The sequence below is a fragment of the Schistocerca gregaria genome, chromosome 4 (genome assembly GCF_023897955.1).
Source record: "Schistocerca gregaria isolate iqSchGreg1 chromosome 4, iqSchGreg1.2, whole genome shotgun sequence".
Taxonomy (NCBI): Eukaryota; Metazoa; Arthropoda; class Insecta; order Orthoptera; family Acrididae; genus Schistocerca; species Schistocerca gregaria.
In genome coordinates, this window is record NC_064923.1 from 92,412,387 (window position 1) to 92,430,978 (window position 18,592).

The 18,592-nt window shown below is 43.3% G+C and overlaps 1 protein-coding gene across 14 annotated transcripts in view; it reads right to left on the reverse strand.

Annotated features, from left to right (window-relative positions):
* Window positions 1–10,813: 10,813 nt before the first annotated feature.
* The window catches only part of LOC126365747 (adipokinetic hormone/corazonin-related peptide receptor variant I-like), a 1,043,803-nt gene continuing 1,036,024 nt past the window's right edge, over window positions 10,814–18,592 (reverse strand). For 7 of the 14 annotated variants that reach the window (XM_050008214.1, XM_050008219.1, XM_050008217.1 and 4 more), the window contains one exon: window positions 10,814–12,489. In XM_050008214.1, coding sequence (XP_049864171.1) covers window positions 12,317–12,489 — 173 coding nt within the window. In that variant the 3' untranslated portion in view covers window positions 10,814–12,316. Of the gene's footprint in view, window positions 12,490–12,711; window positions 12,862–18,592 lie in introns of those variants that run through there. The other 7 variants (XM_050008213.1, XM_050008209.1, XM_050008210.1 and 4 more) reach the window with 3 other exon arrangements.

Consider the following 18,592-nt stretch of genomic DNA (forward strand, 5'->3'; position numbering starts at 1 on the left):
TTTGTGTGAGCTGCTTAGATGAAGTGAAATTTGCGTGTTACTACTTGATATAATTATTCCACTGCGTAAAAGTTCTGCACAAAGGCGAATAGATGAAATGGCCGATAATGTGGGGGACATGTTTATGCTCCATACTAAGAACGACAGATTTCGCATTATAACTTGACGAGTCAGCTTTACCAGGGAATTAATCTTTACTTTTAGATTATGCTTGTGCTCATGTGCACTTTACAAAGGATGAAAGCTTGGCTCAAGAGCTGTTTTTTGCAAGGCTGCTCGACATACACACTAAAAGAGAATCAGTACATGGTGTTGTTGAACAGTTCATCAGAGAGAAGGAAAATCCCAATTAGGAACACACTTTCTTATGCATCCAATGGAACATCGTCAGTAGTAGGTCGCTACAGTGGGTTTATTGCCCACTTGAAGAAAGCTGTCATGGATGTGTTCACAGTTCACTGTGTCGTTCAACACCAACATTTAGTGGCGGGAAAACTAAATGGCCGCTTACATAAACCACTTCAGACTAACAGGACTGCAATGAATAAAATTATATCCGAAGCTCTCAATGACGGGCGTTTATGGATGCTCCGTGACCAGAATGACAAACATCTGCTGCTTCATACAGAAGTTCGACACCTGTCGAAAGGCAATGGTGCTAGAAGGTTTTACGACCTCTTTGGTACAGTTGTGGAGTTTTTTGTAAGAAATAATTCTTTTCTCAGTGAGGAACTAAAAGCGATGCACGTGGCATACCTGTCACATCTGTTTGCAGAAATTAACGGGGGTAGTGTCGAGTTACAAAGTAGTTAAATGAATCTAATCAAAGTCAAATATATGATTACCACATTTGTTTCAAATTTCACTCACCAATTTCAATTACCTGCTTTCTCCTCTGAACGCGATGTATATTACTGTCGCCAACCTATATAGGGAGAAACGATACTCATAATGAAATAAGAGATATCACAGCTGTTGCGAAGAGATCCGGGTGTTCATTTTTTCCACCCACTGTTAGAGAATGGAAAGGTAGAGGAATAGTCTGAAGGCAGTTGGATGAACCCTCTGCCAGGCACTGAAGTGTGATTTGGAGAATAGTAATATAGATGGAGATGCGGTTGGTTCTGTTTTGTTCAAGAGAAACCTATGTTGTTGAGATTTATACTGTCTTCCAAGGTTGTCGGGGTTAGGTGAAAAGAGTAGACTACATCCTGATGATCTGCAAGCTTACTGTGATCATTTGAGTGTGTTGCATGATGTTATGACAGAACGATTCGAGGATGTGCTTTCGACGGAAATTCCAGACTGAGTGACAAACCCATTCTCAGACATAGGGAAAGTGGGAGTTTTGGAGGAAGAACTAATGGTGCTACAAAATTATCTTGAGTTTGAAGACAAACCAGGATGTTTGATTGCAGAGGAAGGTCCCTAATCAGAATCCTGCAGTATGGAGAGAGATTAACAAGCTTTGTTCGTCATTCCCGACATCGCATTTGGTGGTGTGTGGTTTTAGTGTGGTGCTGCTTCATGTAACTCAACGTGAAAATCTGAGGCACTTATTAACCGAAATTAAAACAGACGTTGGAAAGCTGATCTCTCGTCACCAATTCTATGCATCACATTTTTCGTACGTCACATATAAGAATGTCAACTTAGAACATTAATTCTGTCTTCTCACAACTGAGTATAAAGTTAGGTCCATGATTAAATTTGAAATAAATGTCAATTTTAATTTTAAAATAACGAGAGTCGCAGTTTCGTATTTAGATTTTAAAAACGTTTAGAAAGAATAATTTAGGCAAGGGGGGAGGAAGGGGGGGGGGGGGGGGAAGGGGGCGCTGATGACGAGTGCGCATAAATAAGCGTGTGGCTGAATGAAAAAGCTTGAGAACTAGTAATACGAACTGAATGTCTGTACTGTATTGACTATGAACTGTCACCATATGACTTAATGACCTTTACACTTCAGCCAGCAAAATTTAATCAACTAAATAAGAAAGAAAGCTGCTACACCCAAGAAAGCTTCATCAGCTATATTAGACGTTAGTTTCTTAGACTACATATTACTTTATTAGATTTTAAACATTTATATAGAATAATTTTGGGAGTCGCTGAGGACGAGTGTGTATGTAGAGTGGTAGGGAGTGAAGAAGGTTGAGTAGCAATGATGAAAGATCGTCTCGACTCGCCTTTCTTCCACTTTATTTACTCACTCGAACTGACAATCACTTGCTCTAAGGTCAATGAGTTTATTGGAGAGGGATGAGAGTGATTGTAATGTTTAATTGTAGCTAGATGCATGCTGTTCCATGAGGGTGGTGGATTGCAGCCGGATCATCTTGACTTCTTGCCACGGTATTTCGGCCGGCAATCTTCCAGCCATCTTCAGATGAGTGTCCGTCACTGGAGACTGCATTTTTTTTTGTGTGGTACGGTACAATACAGTATCACTGGTCTTTTGCGGTCTGACTGTGTTGGTGAGGCAGTGAATTTAGCCACAGGGCACTGACGCTGCATCACTGCAATACATTTTGGAGGTGTGACGGTAGGACTTGGAGTCCCGTACCACCCCACCAACGGTGACAGTACTCATCAGTCAGGTATAAAACGTAGTCCAACATGGGCAGGTAGGGTGGGAAAGTATTGGACATAGAATGGGGGGCTAGTCCCGCCGAAGGATGCATCCATGGTGGGCATGCCAGGCCTATTTTTAGCCATCGTCGGAATCCGATTCCTCTAGGATGGTTAGAGGAACCAGATGTCGATGCCAGCGGCGTGGAATTGTGGTCCCAACGTGGTGTAACCAATGGACAGTGTCCCACAGGGCATCTACCTTCTCAAAGAGCCGCGGCACGTTGTTGTGTATGGTCGTATTGAGAGGGACAATTGCTGCTTCCTCATGGAGAATCACAATTCTCTTGAGTGGCGGGGCGTGTAGGCTCAGCCTGAGAACCTTGTTGTGCAGGCGTCCGCATCCTGGTGACACTAATCGAGGCCCATGCAGTGGAGCCATACGTGAGGGCAGGCAGGATGACTGCTTGGTAGATGCGGAGCTTGATATGCAGGTTAAGTTCCCTACTGCGGAAGAGAGGGTACAAAGCCATGGTCAGCTTTTGCCACTTGTTAGCGACATTCTCCACATGACAGTGGGATAGCAACTTGTGGTACATCTGGACCCTTCGATAGGTGGTCGCAGGGGACAGAGCATCTGCATGCCTGCAATCGAAATATTGCGGCGGAGAACTTCGCTCCGTTTGGTGAAAAGACTGCCGTAGTTTTGACAGCAGTGAGACCTATTTTGTTGATGCAGCACCAGGTGATGGTGGCGTCCACATGTCGCTGGAGGCTGGCGACGAAGGCGTCAGTGATACGGACAGTGGTATATAATGCTGTGTGGTCACCATGGAGACTGCAAGGTTTTTTTTTCTTTACTGTGTTTTAATGCCCCATATAGGGCGGGCTGGCAGCAGCATAGGCACCGCTCTTCAGCCGAGAGACAGACAGTAAGTACAGGACATGGAGATATTTAAAACAACATAAAGGGGGAAATACGTCGAAATAGACATATAAAAGGGGAAACATGATGGAAGATAGCGTATAAAATGGGGTGAATGTAAAATGGTGATAAGAATCTAAAAACTGTACAAGAAAACCACACACTGTGACAATTAAAAGAAACACAAGGTGAAGTATGGCCGGAGCATAAAAGTAGCGAAGGGCAGCGTTGCACATAACAAGCACTATGTACAAGTTTAACACACGATTAAAATCACAACTTCTGATGTCACGGGATAACAGCACCAAACACAACGCGCACGTAGCACACTGACGATGAACGAACTGAGAGGATCTGCCAGGGGGAGGGAGACGAGGGAGAAGGGAAGACATGGGGGAGGGGTGGTGCTAAAGTGTGGGAGAGGGGGGAGATGGGCGGGGAAGCGCGCTGAAGGGGACCAGGGAGGGAAAGCCGTGGGAGGGAAACAGTCGAGAAGGGGGTGCAGAGATTCAGAGGGGGAAGGGGGAAAGTCTGCTCTGGGTGAAGGAGGGGAGAGGAAAAGAGGGGAGGGAGGAGGGAGGGAACAAGGCCACGCTACAGTTGGTAGGAAGGGTAGATGTCATGGCGAAGTTCAACATCTAGGATGGGGAGATGCTGGAAATTGCCCTGATGAAGGAGACGGAGGGTGTGGATGTGGAGAGGGAGGGATACGGCGATAGAGGTGCACCAATGGGTGGATGGTGGACAGGAAGGAGGAAACCAGGGGGTGGGGGTATCAAGCCTGTGGACAGTGAAAGGATGCGGATATGTTGGAGGAAAAGGAGGAGGTGGGAGAAGGGGATGAGTCATACTGGAGTCCAGTGGAGGAAGGAGGGCGTATATGGAAGGCAAGGTGGATTGTGTGGCATTCTAGGATTTGGAGGGCCTTCTAAAAGTGGGGGTGGAGGGGGGGCAGAGATCCAGGCAATGCTGGCATAACAGAGGACAGGACAGATGAGGGATTTGTAGTTGTGGAGGATGAGGGAAGGATGCAGTACCCATGTCCGTCCAGACAGGAGTTTCAGGAAGTGGAGGTGGGAATGGGCTTTCTGCTGATTTTTCAGGTGAAGTGATGGTCAAGGGTGAGGCCAAGGTATCTCAGAGTGGGGGTGAGCTGGATGGGACAGCCATAAATGGTTAGGTAGAAATCATGGAGACGAAAGGAGCGGGTTGTGCGGCCTATGGTGATTGCCTGGGTTTTGGAGGCGTTGATATGAAGGAACCACTGGTTACACCAAGTGATGAACTGCTGAAGGTGGGTTTGGAGGGTGTGTTGGGACCGTTGAAGGGTAAGGTATAAAGTCAAGAAGGCAGTGTCATCATCTTATTCAACGAGGTGGACAGTTAGGGGTGGCTTGCGCATATCTGTGGTGTACATGAGATAGAGGAGAGGGGAGGGGATGGAGCCCTGGGGGACACCAGCAGTGAGATAAAAGATACAGGAGTTGGTGTTGTAGAGGGTGACATAGGAAGGACGGCGTGAGAGGAAGGAAGCGACCAGATGGACAAAATTGATATCCAGGGCGTATGTTTGGAGTTTAAAGAGGGTACGGAGATGCCATAGATACCACCAGGTCCCAAGCTTTGTTCAGTTGAAAACCGCCATCACGATTTATTAGATTTTGTGCTAGGTGTATCTCCACAGGTTCTTTAATTACTAAACCCCAAACAGTTCTCCCAGGGGCCAAGATTTTCGTAGCAGAAAAATCCATAGCGTGTTCAGTGGTAATACAATGCTCGGCTATGGCCGACTTACTGGGCTGCGAAAGGCGAGAGTGCTATTCATGTTCAACGCACATTTCATGCACTGTGCATGCGTTCTGACCGACGTAAGCTTTGCCGCACTGCTTTGCCACACATTTTTTCTGAGAGAAGAAAGTTTATTCATAATAACACGTCTGGCGCCATCTGACGTTTGTTTTTAGCGACACGAGCGCATATTTGGACAGAGGGCGAACATCGAGTTTTCACTGTTACGCATGGGCCTGCGCGCCACAGGCAGAACAGTATTTCCAGAGGGCGCGGATTTCGATAGATGACCCTCCTGCCACTGCCACTGATGCGCACGAGTATCCACTCCAATTTTTGCTATAAAGCCGACCCTGGGATCTTTCAGTCTCCAGTGATGGACACTCACCTGAAGATGGCTGGACGATTGGAGGCCGAAATATCGTGCCAGGAAGTCAAGATGATCCGAATGCAATGCCAAAACCTCATCGAACATTCAGTGCAGCGGGAAAGCTTCAAGAATCACATTAGATGCATGCTGTTTCTTGAGATGGAATGGATGAGTGTTTGTTTTTGGCCAGGAAGTCATGGCCACGGCAGGTGGCGCTTAATTGACAGCTTGAATTGGCGTTTTAGCATGGCAGAAGCTACCGCAGAGGACTCAGCCTGAGCCACGGGAGTCACTGGCCACAAGAGGTGAAAAATCTGGAGCAGGGGGCCTTGGCGTATTGTCCATGTAGCCAGAGGTAAAACAAAAAAAAAAAAAAAAAAAAAAAATCTCACAACTTCTTTCACGGAATTATGTTGGAATGGGGGAGCAGCAATTGTTCCTGGACAAGGCGAAGTACAGTCCACCATTTCGACAGGGGGCCTCATATTGTTTCCTGCTTCCGCTAAGAACGGTGTCGGCTTGACCAGTGAAAATATTTCGCGGAAGCACTGCTGGTGGCCGGAATGCCGTGCCGTTTCCTGCAGGTCACGTAGATGCTCTGGACTGTGCGGTTTCCTATGCAGACAAAATAACAGCGTGTTGATGGTTCACAGTTCGTGATGTCAGAAATCGTTACTGCGCATGCCTTTGGATGTACTGCGGTTGGTGGAACAGTTTTTTCCCGTCTTTTGGAGGGGGGCAGTACGATCGTAGAGTGATGCGCAGGAGTGTTTTCAGAGTTTTGAATATGCGGTTTTAGTTTGTCGGTGCTAACTCCACACAGAGTTTACTACGACTTGGCAGACAGTGCGAGGAGACAGATATTCTATAGCGAACTGCAGACGAGATTTGGTAGCGCCCCCCCAGAGGAGATCTGGTTTTCTTTCTGAATTTGGAGTCTGGGCACGAAGGTGTATCCGGACAAAAGGAGGTGATGGATGCCCGCCGTCCGACTCGACGCCCGGGCGTGCTTTGCTGGGAATTGCACCTCACGTTTTCTACAAGTGTATGATTAGCACTTCGCAGCACTGACTGTGCATCTCAGGATGTGGCTGAGGTGGAACTGGGGTCTAAAAAAGCACAAGTGTTAATTTTTCAACTCCGGTCGGCAAATTGCCTCTCGTTTTTACTGATTGACCTAGCCGGGATACATTATGTGAGTTTAGCGGCCCTAAGGCGCAAACAGATTGAGCCGGGACTCTTAGAGTGCACGGAGGCAACCGGCCAATGCGTCTGATCTCGTCGAGGTCTGTCAGTAAAAGAGGGCGATCCACATGCCTCGGCCGCGCAGCTCGGCGCGTTGGACGCTCACACGTGATCTCCTGGACCTTTCTCATTGGCTGCTGTTGGAGCTCTGTCTACGCAAGCGACGCTTCCCCTAGCGTCTCCCCTTCAGCAGAAAGGTTGTTTGTTCGTCGAGCACGTGAACAAACCGTGGGATAGCGGCACATACTAGAAAAATCTTGTGTGTCGCCAACCCAGGGCCCGTACACGGCTTTGTGAAGATCCATAGCTCACGCATTTTTAAAAAAAATAAAAATCCCTTTTCTTTTATTGAAAACAAAGGACTCCCGAACTCAATCTGTCAGCACCTGTACACTGACACTAGGAATCTGAGTTCCCTTACTCAACTGCTCGCCCACAGCAGCAACATTTGTTGTCCAACTCAAGCGCGGTATAATAGTTTATTTCTGGGTTAACAATCACAATCATTCATATTAATCACAGTCAGATGGTGTTATTCATTTAAAGTGACAATTAAGGTCGATCCCTCACACTTGGTCAGTTTCGTCAACTGCCAGCCAGATCACTTTACTTCACGAATACGAGACCGAACGTAATGAATGTATTGTGTTGTTCCATTTAATTCATGCTTTTATGAATAAATCTGTCGCGTTATTTAATTCTATCTATCATTTACCAGGATCATGTCCTCACCTTTGATTATTTTACTTAATCATGTAGCAGTTCTGCAGTAAGTACACAGTGTGTCATCTTCAGTTTCATTAAACTTGCGTTAAATTCCATTGCGTTTAATTTTCACAGTAGTGTCAACTGAAGTGGTGGCTCTGTGTCTTAGAGTTATTGGGAGATAGAGGTTTATTAGAGGTACTCACATGAAAGACATGTTGCCGACCGCGGTGGTCTAGCGGTTCTAGGCGCGCAGTCCGGAACCGCGCGACTGCTACGGTCGCAGGTTCGAATCCTGCCTAGGGCATGGATGTGTGTGATGTCCTTAGGTTACTTAGGTTTAAGTAGTTCTAAGTTCTAGGGAACAGATGACCACAGTAGTTAAGTCCCATAGTGCTCAGAGCCATTTGAACCATTTTTTTTGAAAGACATGTTGTAATGATATGAACTTAATGTCTATTCTGCATGAAATATTAAATATCGCTATAGAGCCTAATGATACTTAAACTTAAGCCACCAAAATATAATCAACTAAATCAGAAAAAAACCGCTACTCCAACGATGGCTGCTGCCTCATCAGTTATAATAGATGTTACTTTTGTAGACTATACCGGATGCTTCAGAAGTGATTGTCAGTAGAGAATGACCACTCGAAACAAAAAATTCAAGTAAACATGGGCCCTAAAACGCTTACCTTAAGAGCTATGAGCAATTCTTGATCTTCGATAGTGCGAAACAAATATCTTCTACTGCCAGATCTTTGCTTTCCACACTTTGGGAAGCGGTAGTATGGACCAGAGCAAGGAAAAAATGTCCAAACATTTGCTCTAAAATGCATACCGTAAGAGCTGTGAGCACTTTTTCATCTTAGCTACTCCGAAACACAACGTTTCTAATGAACAGTTACTCATAATCTTTAAGGTATGCATTTTAGAGTACATGTTTACTGGAATTTTTTTCTTGTTTTGGTTCCAAAATGTGGAAAGCAAAGAACTTGCAGTAGAAGAGATTTGTTCCACAGTACTGAAGATCAAGAATTGCTCATAGCTCTTAATGTATGCGGTTAGAACCCATGTTTACTTCACTTATTTATTTCGAATGGTCATTTCTGTCATATCGCTGAATACTGGCCATCACTTCTGAAACACGCTGTACATTAATTTATTAGAGTCTAAAGATTAATAGAGAACGATTTTGGGGGTTGCTGAAGAATAGTACATGTGGTTAAGTGTGTGGTAGAATGAGAAAGCTTGAGAGGTAATGGTGAAAGATGGCAGGTCCTTTCGACCTGCCTTTCTTCCACTTTCTTTACTCTCTCGAACTGACAATCACATGATCTATGGTCAGTGAGGTTAACAAAGAGGGTTGCCAGTAGTTGTAATGGTAAATTCAATTGTAGCTAGACCCATGCCGTTACTTGAGCTGGAGGAGATAGGTGCTTGTTTTTGACCTGGCCCCCATGGCTGTGGTGCCAGTTCTGAGAAGGCCAGTGGGGCTGAGGTCCCAGCATGGCAGAAGCCACCGCGAGGAATGTGGCATACCACGCTGGGAGCAGGCCAGGAGCAGATGGTCTCAGCATATTGTCCCCGTAGCCAGAGGAAAAAAAAGCTATTCTCACAACTTCTTTTGTGGAGTTGTCTAGGAATGTGAGAAGTAATTGTTCCTGGACAAAAGGCAAAGCTTAGTCCACCATTTCCGTGAGGGCTTCAATCTGTTTCCTGCTACCGCTAAGATCAGTATCAACTTGATCAGCGAAAACATTGAGCGGGAGCACTGTTGGCGGCCGGCCAATGAATGGCCGAGAATGCTGTGGAATTTTTTCTCGGGTCATGTAGACACTCCGGACTGCTCGTGCAAAATAAATGCGTTGACTGGTCTGTGGTCCGTGACGTCGGAAATCGTCACAGTGGACATCTGTCCATACGCTGGGATTGGAGCAACAGTTTTTTCCCGTCTTCTGGAGCGAGGCTGTATGGTAGGCGAAATTGGCTCAACAGTGTTTTTCGAGTTCTCAATTGGAGGTTTTATTTTGTTGGTATGTACTCCATACAGAGTTTTCCGCGGCGTGGCAGATAGTATGATAAGCCAGAGATTTGGTGGTGAACTGTGGAGGAGTGCAGACGACATTTAATAGCGTCCTCCAGAGACTTCTTTTTAGAGCCTGCGCATGAAGATGTAACGGAACAAACGAGAAGATATGATGGAGGCACACCATCCGTCTCGACGCTGAGGCGTGCTGTACACTGTGTTTCACATTTTCTGCAGGTGTATGGTCAAACTCACTGTAGCAGTTTATTTCAGGTTTCAGTTCATAACCACTCTTATTCGTACTAATCACAGTCAGGTTGTGTTATTTATTTAAAGTCACAATTAAAGTCCAGTCATCACCCTTGGTTCAACTCCGTCAACCACCAAGGAGACCATTTTGCTTTATGAATACGAGGTAGAGTATAATCAATCTATTATGTCGACCTGTATTCCAAGTACCTCATTTTTTAATTAACAAATCTGTCATGATATGTAATTGTATCTATCATGCAAATTCACGAGATGCCATCTTCACATTTGATTATTTTACTTACTTATGTGGCAGACAAAAGCAGTAGTATTGCAGCAAGAAATGCAGTGTGTAATCTTCAGTTTCATTATACAGGGCAAAGTTTTATAGTCACTTGCGTTAAAATCCGCTGCATTTAATTTTCACAGTAATGTCAATGAAGTGGTCGATCTGTGTCTTAGAGTTATTCAGAGACAGAAGTTCATTAGTGGTACCCACATGTCTGCCCAACTGAAAGACGCGTTGTAATGATAAGAACTTGATGTCTGTTCTATATGAACTACGCACTGTCACTATATAGCCTAAGGACATTTACACATAAATCAGAATGGAAGCTGCTTCTCCTTAGAAGGCTGCTATCTCATCGGCTATACTAGATGTTAATTTTATATATATTTATATTTAGGTTTCTTGTATAGCTTAACCTAAAATTGACAAATATTGGTACTTAAATGTTCCTTTACAATAATTCACAAATGATTTTCTTTTGATTACACAGTAACCTTTATCTGCCCACTGTGAGTAACTGCTTGAAAGAATTTAATATCAGATTTCACTCAGATTTAATTGCTTTTAAAGTCGAAAGTGCTGCTAGAAGATCTCCATTAGATATCTCTTTTTTACATGAGGCATAACTGAAAGTATTCAGGAATATTCATGAAAATTTATTTAATTTGTTTTCAGAGTACATTGTACAAACTGACCATTTCTAGTCAGGAAAGTCACATAATATGTGTCAATTCAGTCTCTCATTCCAATGAACGTGAACATTTCACAAGTTTACACAGAAACACACACGGAAACACATGTACACACAGAGAAGGAAATTATTTCTGAATAACTGGTATTAATAACAATCTATTTCCCACAGTTACTTTTTGTAGACAATGTTGCTTTTACACATTATGTTCAACATCAAAAGCACAGATTAATATAAACATTTAAAACGAAATTTTAATGGCTCCATATATATTCATTGGTATAAATTTATTGTAAAAATGTGTCACAGAACTGACTGTTTTTCATGTGAATTTTGATGTAAAAGTTGTTCTAAAGACATACAAAGAATGTTTGCATTATAACTGTCTCTCAACAACGTGATGTTGTATCTATACCTCAAGTGCTTTTAAAATGTGATGTACTGGTAAGTTTTTTATTATTCATTTTGATCCAAATTTACAGTACACTTTCTGCAAACCTTCATCAGAACAGGTACAAGTGTATGGAAAAGTAGTCTTCTGGATCATATGCCTTCAAGTTATAAACAACCAGCAATCTCATGGAATGTAAAGTGGTTAATTTACCCTATGATCAACCTACATTGAACTATTGAGAAAAGGTGACATTCAATGTCATTTACATTATTAACAAGGTGGTAAGTAATACATGGTGAACAAAAAATAATAGTCTTACACAAATTATAACTGATGGAGAATTCGATTATAGGGTTGGAAAAATGTTTTGGACACCTTTAATAGTTACCCATAAAGTAGTAAAAAAGTACACTTTAAAGACTAGAGAATACATTGAACATGTCACATTAATTAGAAAAGTATGCTGAAACATATGAAGACATATTTATCGATATTTCTTCTTTTCTGTACAAAATAAAAATATACAAGTCATGTCTTTCTTTGGTGGAGACTATATATATACACCACATAAATCACAAACTTGTGACAGTTATTTGTGATGCACATAATTTTACAATGAGTATTTCTTTTTTGTTACTAAGATGCACATTTTATAGTGTTCTCCTTAACATATTTCACTGCAATGTACAACTGATAGACATGATTACACCCTTGTGAACGGCAAGTAATGCAGTTTGCTTATTTATCTCTTACAAATTACCTTCAGTAGGTGATAATGATATTTTTAGTGGTTACGTGTGGTGTGTCTTGCACATCAACGATGGTTAACATTATGAATCACAGTGCATAATAAGAACTTGTGACAAAACAACCTCAGGTCATTTGTATCAAAGACATGGGCCTCATTACAGGAGCAACACATACAAGATATTACACTAAATGTACACCGTAGAGGAATGTGTCACTGTGATGGAGTTTTCACTGTCACAGTACAACACTTGAAGAGTATTTTGCCTATTGACAGCTTGCCTCAAAAGTACACATCGTGCTAGTTTACAGCATCAGGCGGGAGTCACCTTGCCTCCGTTGTTCTGTCTGTCGCCCCGCAGCTTGAACACACGTAAGGACGATCGGCCGCTCCTGGGGGAACCTTGGGGGGTCTCTTCCAGCTGACTAGACAAATCACTTTCACGCCGCGACCACTGCGAGACGTGACTTGTTGCTGTTTCCCTTTCTGCAAAAAGTAAACAATTCAATTACATGCAGGCCATTCTCAACTGTTTCTCACTTGTGTAAGATATCGTATTTTGTCAGATTAGCTATTTGCAAACAATGCTCTTTTCTTTGGCTCTAATTTATATATTAATAATTAATTTAGCCTTTTTGGTAGTTAATTTGATCACATTCATGTTGAATGTGGGTTTACGGAATGAAATACTTTGTGTTCATATATTACCAGGCAAGGTGTGTATGCTGTTTTCTGCCTGTCTTGGATTCGTACAGTGTCGTGTGTGACAGGTAGGACTGCCTTCCGCTGACTCTCCATAGAAGTGCACAGAGTGTACTATGAATAAAGGGCCTGGCCGCTTTCTTCTGTATTTGTTACCTAAAAATAAAATTGTACCGAAATCTATTGGCTGAAGTAAACGGCTCAGAACATAACATAATGTCCAACTTTTTTGACCTACGTTTCTTTATGAATGATTATTCAAGATCTAGTCCTGAGTGACATTTTTTGGCACTAGATTTCATTGACAAACTCAAAGAGGACTTCAAGATGGGAATTTTTATGGAGTAAAGCTGTCAGAAAAAAATTCAGCTGTTTAATGCGATTAGAAGAGTACTTATAAGCCACTACTAGATTTACCATTCATGCATACAGTTACTTATTATGAGCATAATTTTTTCAAGGTTCAAGATCTTAACTCTAATTGAATGAAATATTACACAATAATGCCTCAGATAACAGCTTTTGCGCTTTATAATGAGGTACAACACAGGTAACTTGCAAATTGTTTTGCACCACTATCAAATATTTCATCTACAACTTTAACTTTGGTGAAAATGCAGCTCAGTTAGCTTATTTGAGATCAAATCTATTGAAAAAATTTCTCAGTGTATAATGCCTTAACATATGTTATACAGGTGTAGATTTTCGTTTTATAAATGTTTATTACATTTCACTTACGTTTATTTTTGAACAAAAATCATATTATGTAAATTGTAAAATTATTAAAACTTCCTTTCAGCAATAAATAAGTAGAATAGACTTTATGAAAACAACCATATTATTTAATTCATGTAAGTTGACAAACTTCTGGACTTAAAAAATAAGTCCTGATAAATCTTAGCATGACGAGATCTGTAAAGAATGAGTATCATACAGTTTCTTCGAAGGAACATTGCATATAATGAAATCATTTAGAAATCTATACATCATTTTTTTGCTATTTGTGGGGAGGAACTAACTACTTTAAAACACAGATAATCATAGTGAAAGCTGCTCTGAAAGGGGACGCAAGGCTGAGAGATTCTGAGATCATGGAAAACCTCAGTCTGGGTGATAAATGGCGACAAAACACGTGTTTTGCTATAATCACAACACCTTTCGTAATTTATTGTTAAAACATGGGAGATAATGGAATAAGGGCAGGAATAAATGACGTGAAAGCCACCTGTAAAAAAAAAAAATTGACTCGGAAGAAATATGCACTGGATGCCATCTTCAATTGACGACATTTTTATGAAAAGTAGGTAGCTGTTTCTGGGGCTCTTATGCCGCAATCAAATGGATTCGCTCAATGAACCGAACATTAGATTCCTGTCTGTGGACGGTATCTCAAGGTGGGGAGGACATACGACTTTCGTTACAACACTGTACACAGTGGTTTCGTGAAGACGGAAGTGAAATTTCAGGTAAATACATCCATACTCAGGCGTGATGTAATGCTTTTCTGGAAGTTGATTGTGCTTTTTCGATTGTGAAGTGTTGGTGAATAGAGCAGAATGAAAGTAGTAGTTGAAGGGTAGAAATAGAAAGATCAGCTGTAGCATTCCGTTTGATGAGACGCAGGTCGTGGTGACCAGCAGGGAGTATTAGGATGAGGTGTACGGCGAGGCAGCAGACTACCAAACATTACGCTAGGCATCAGTTGGAAAGAGGAAGGCGTTCGGTTGAATGGCATTTGGTTTCCACAGCACTGGTAGAGCAATAGGGCAGTGACATCATTCTGCTGAATTCTCCGCCCCTTTTTCTCAATCAGAGAGCGTCTGTCAGCACGTGGCTAATATCTAATGCTTCAACAGAAGGCTGTTTGTACGTAATAGCCTAAATTTTCGCGTAATAAAAGCTGATCCTGTTGTGAACAAAATGCACACTTCAGGCTGCAACATAACAATACTTGAAATCAGCCCCTTTTCAATCAGTAATTTTGCACGTACAAGCTGAGTCTCTGGCACTGCCCGGGTGTGCATTTACTGCAGTCTTCTGTTAGTCCATCTCCACCTCCACTTCCACGTCTCCCTATTCACCTCCTCCTCCCCCGCTTTCTGTCCATCTCCTACTCTCCCTCTCTCCGTCTCCTCCTTCCACCTCTCTGTTTCTCCACGTCTTCCTCCCCCACCCTCACCCGAATACAGACTGGTGGTTCTTACCCGCGCAATATTTCTTTCTATATAGCAAATAACACGTGTACCAAGTTTGGTCGAGATCGCTGCAGGGGTTTACGACGAGCTTTTTACCCATGGCTTCACCCGTGTACGCACATATCACATACATTAAAAAATATTTAAGATATTTCACACATATCTGTACACATGTTTTACGTGTATCTCTTACGAATTTTGCCCTGCAGTTTCGTTTTCACGCAGCTCAACGTTTATGACGTCGTATTTCCGAAACTGTGTGTCATATATATAATTTCGTCGGTACATTTCGCGGCATCTACATCTACGTTACATTCATACTCTGCAAACCACCGTGAGGTGCATGGCAGAGAGTACGTCCCACTGTACCCGTTCCCGTTCTCTTCAAGTATGGAGCGCGGTTACAATGATTGTCTGACTGCCTCTGAGCGTGCAGTAATTATTCTAATCTTATCCTCACGATCTCAGTGTGAGTGATACATAGTGAGTGGTAGTATATCCCTAGAGTGATCATTGAAAGCCGTTTCTTGAAACTTTGTTAGTAGATTTTCTCGGAACGGTTACCTTCAAGAATTTTCTAATTCGGTTTCTTCAACATCTCTGTAACAGTTTCACACGGGTGAAACAAAACTGTGATCATTCGTGTTGCCCTTCTCTGTGTACGTTCGACAAACCTCTGTTAGTCCTGTTTGGTACGGGTTACACACACTTGAGCAGTATTCTAGGATGGATCGCACAAGAGATTTATAAGCAATCTCCTTTGTAGACTGATTGCACTTCCCTAGTATTTTATCAATAAACCTGATTTACCTACAACTGAGCCTATGTGATCATTCCATTTCATATCCCTACAAAGTTCTACACACTGGTGTTTGTATGAGTTGGTCGACTCCAACAATGACTCACTGATATCATGGTCATACGATACAACGTTATTTCGTTTCGTGAAATGTACAATTTTACATTTCTGATGATTTATATCAAGTTGTCAATGTTTGAGCCTCTTTGAAAGTGATCAACGTCTGTATGTTGTGCTATTCCTTTCAGATTATGCTTCATTATAGATAACAGCACCATCAGCAAAAGTCGGAAGTTACTATTAATATTGGCTGCAAGATCATTAATATACACCACTGGCGATTAAAATTGCTACACCAAGAAGAAATGCAGATGATAAACAGGCATTCATTGGGCAAATATATTATACTACAACTGACATGTGATTACCTTTTCACGCAATTTGGGTGCATAGATCCTGAGAAATCAGTGCTCAACGCAACCACCTCTGGCCGTAATAACGGCCTCGATACGCCTGGGCATTTAGTCAAACAGAGCTTGGATGGCGTGTACAAGTACAGCTGCCCATGCAGCTTCAACACGATACCACAGTTCATCAAGAGTAGTGACTGGCGTATTGTGACGAGCCAGTTGCTCGGCCACCATTGACCAGACGTTTTCAATTGGTGAGAGATCTGGAGAATATGCTGGCCAGGGCAGCAGTCGAACATTTTCTGTATCCAGAAAGGCCCGTACAGGACCTGCAACATGTGGTCGTGCATTCTCCTGCTGAAATGTAGGGTTCCGCAGGGATACAATGAAGAGTTGAGTCACGGGTCGTAACAGATGTGCAATGTAAGGTCCACTCTTCAAAGTGCCGTCAATGCGAACAAGAGGCGACCGAGACGTGTAGCAAACTGGCACCCCATACCATCACGCCAGGTGATACGCCAGTATGGCGATGACGAATACACGCTTCCAATGTGCGTTACTGCGATGTCGCCAAACACGGATGCGACCATCATGATGCTGTAAACAGAACCTGGATTTATCCGAAAAAATGACGTTTTGCCATTCTTTCCCCCAAGTTCGTCGTTGAGTACACCATCGCGGGCGCTCATGGCTGTGATGCAGCGTCAAGGGTAACCGCAGCCATGGTCTCCGAGCTGACAGTCCATGCTGCTGCATACGTCGTCGTCGTCGAACTGTTCGTGCAGATGGTTGTTGTCTTGCAAACGTCCCCATCTGTTGACTCAGGGATCGAGACGTGGCTGCACGATCCGTTACAGCCATGCGGATAAGATGCCTGTCATCTCGACTGCTAGTGATACGAGGCCGTTGGGATCCAGCACGGCGTTCCTTATTACCCTTATCAACCCATCGATTCCATATTCTGCTAACAGTTATTGGAACTCGACCAACGCGAGTAGCAATGCCGCGATACGATAAACCGCAATCGCGATAGGCTACAATCCGACCTTTATCAAAGTCGGAAACGTGATGGTACGCATTTCTCCTCCTTACAAGAGGCATCACAACAATGTTTCACCAGGGAACGCTGCTCAACTGCTATTTGTGTATGAGAAATCGGATGGAAACTTTCCTCATGTCAGCACGTTGTAGGTGTCGCCACCGGCGCCAACCTTGTGTGAATGCTCTGGAAAGCTAATCATTTGCATATCACAGCATCTTCTTCCTGTCGGTTAAATTTCGCGTTTGTAGCACGTTCTCTTCGTGGTGTAGGAATTTTAATGGCCAGTAGTGTATTTACTGGAAGTCAAAACCACATCGTCCGATTGGCAGTGACATAACAGGTTTCTTGAAGGATACTTTACGTGAACTGAGTCCACCAAACGTGATACGAGAGTACTGGTCAACATATTTTTGACACTCATTAGAAAGCGTTTACAGCAACTGAAGCATTACATTTCAAGTATAATGTTGAAATGCGCCAGTGGGACGACATTATGACCACCTAATCATTAGTGTGTCAGTCCACTTTTGGGAGACAGTACAGCACGTTTCCAGAGGAAGGTGGCACACAGAGGTCACGCAGTTCCTGTACATTACAGGTCCGTGGTTTCTGGCGGCGGAGTTGGCGCCTGATAACGTCCCAGATGTGTTTGATATGGTTCAGATCAGGCGAACCTGCTGGCGAAGACATCAAGGTGAGTTCACTATCACGCTCCCGAAATCACTGTAGCATGATACTGGACTTTTGAGACGAACAGTTACGCTGCTGGAAAATGCCATTGCCATCGGAGGAGGCCTCAAGCAAGAAGGGCTACAGATTCACGTAGTTCATAGCCGTGATGGTACCTTCGACTACGGGCACAGGTGCCATTAAAACGCAGGTGAGTCCCCACACCCCTCTGCATCACACCGACCTAACTATCAGAGCCCGCGGCGTGATGCATGTTTCGAGCAGCCTTTAGCTTCGATTACGGCGTATCTGGACACGACCATCGAGCCTATATAGGAAACGGGTGACTTTGATTACGTAACGGACTTAGACTCTGCAGTTTGAAAAACCTCGAAAACATAGTGCCGCACTGCCTGCTAAGCGCCTAGCGAGTCGGTGACGCAACCCGCCCGGATTTTCGGCGCACCGGGGTAGGCGTACACCTAGAGAGACTAGTGTGGGAGTATGACCAATGAAATCGTAACTGACGAGGTCATTGGCTAAATACTGGAGCATCACATAGTGGTAGTCGCCTGGGGAGGGCCACGTTCAACAACGTGCGTTGAACGGCAGGTTCCAAAATACTTGTGCCTGCACCATTATTGCATTATGTCCTTAAGGGGACCTGGACCTCATGGACTGTAGCTTTTATTAGTACTTTGAAATTTAATAACTCAAGAACATTAATAGATATTGGAGACTATAACCAATTAATTAGTATATTATTGCTTGC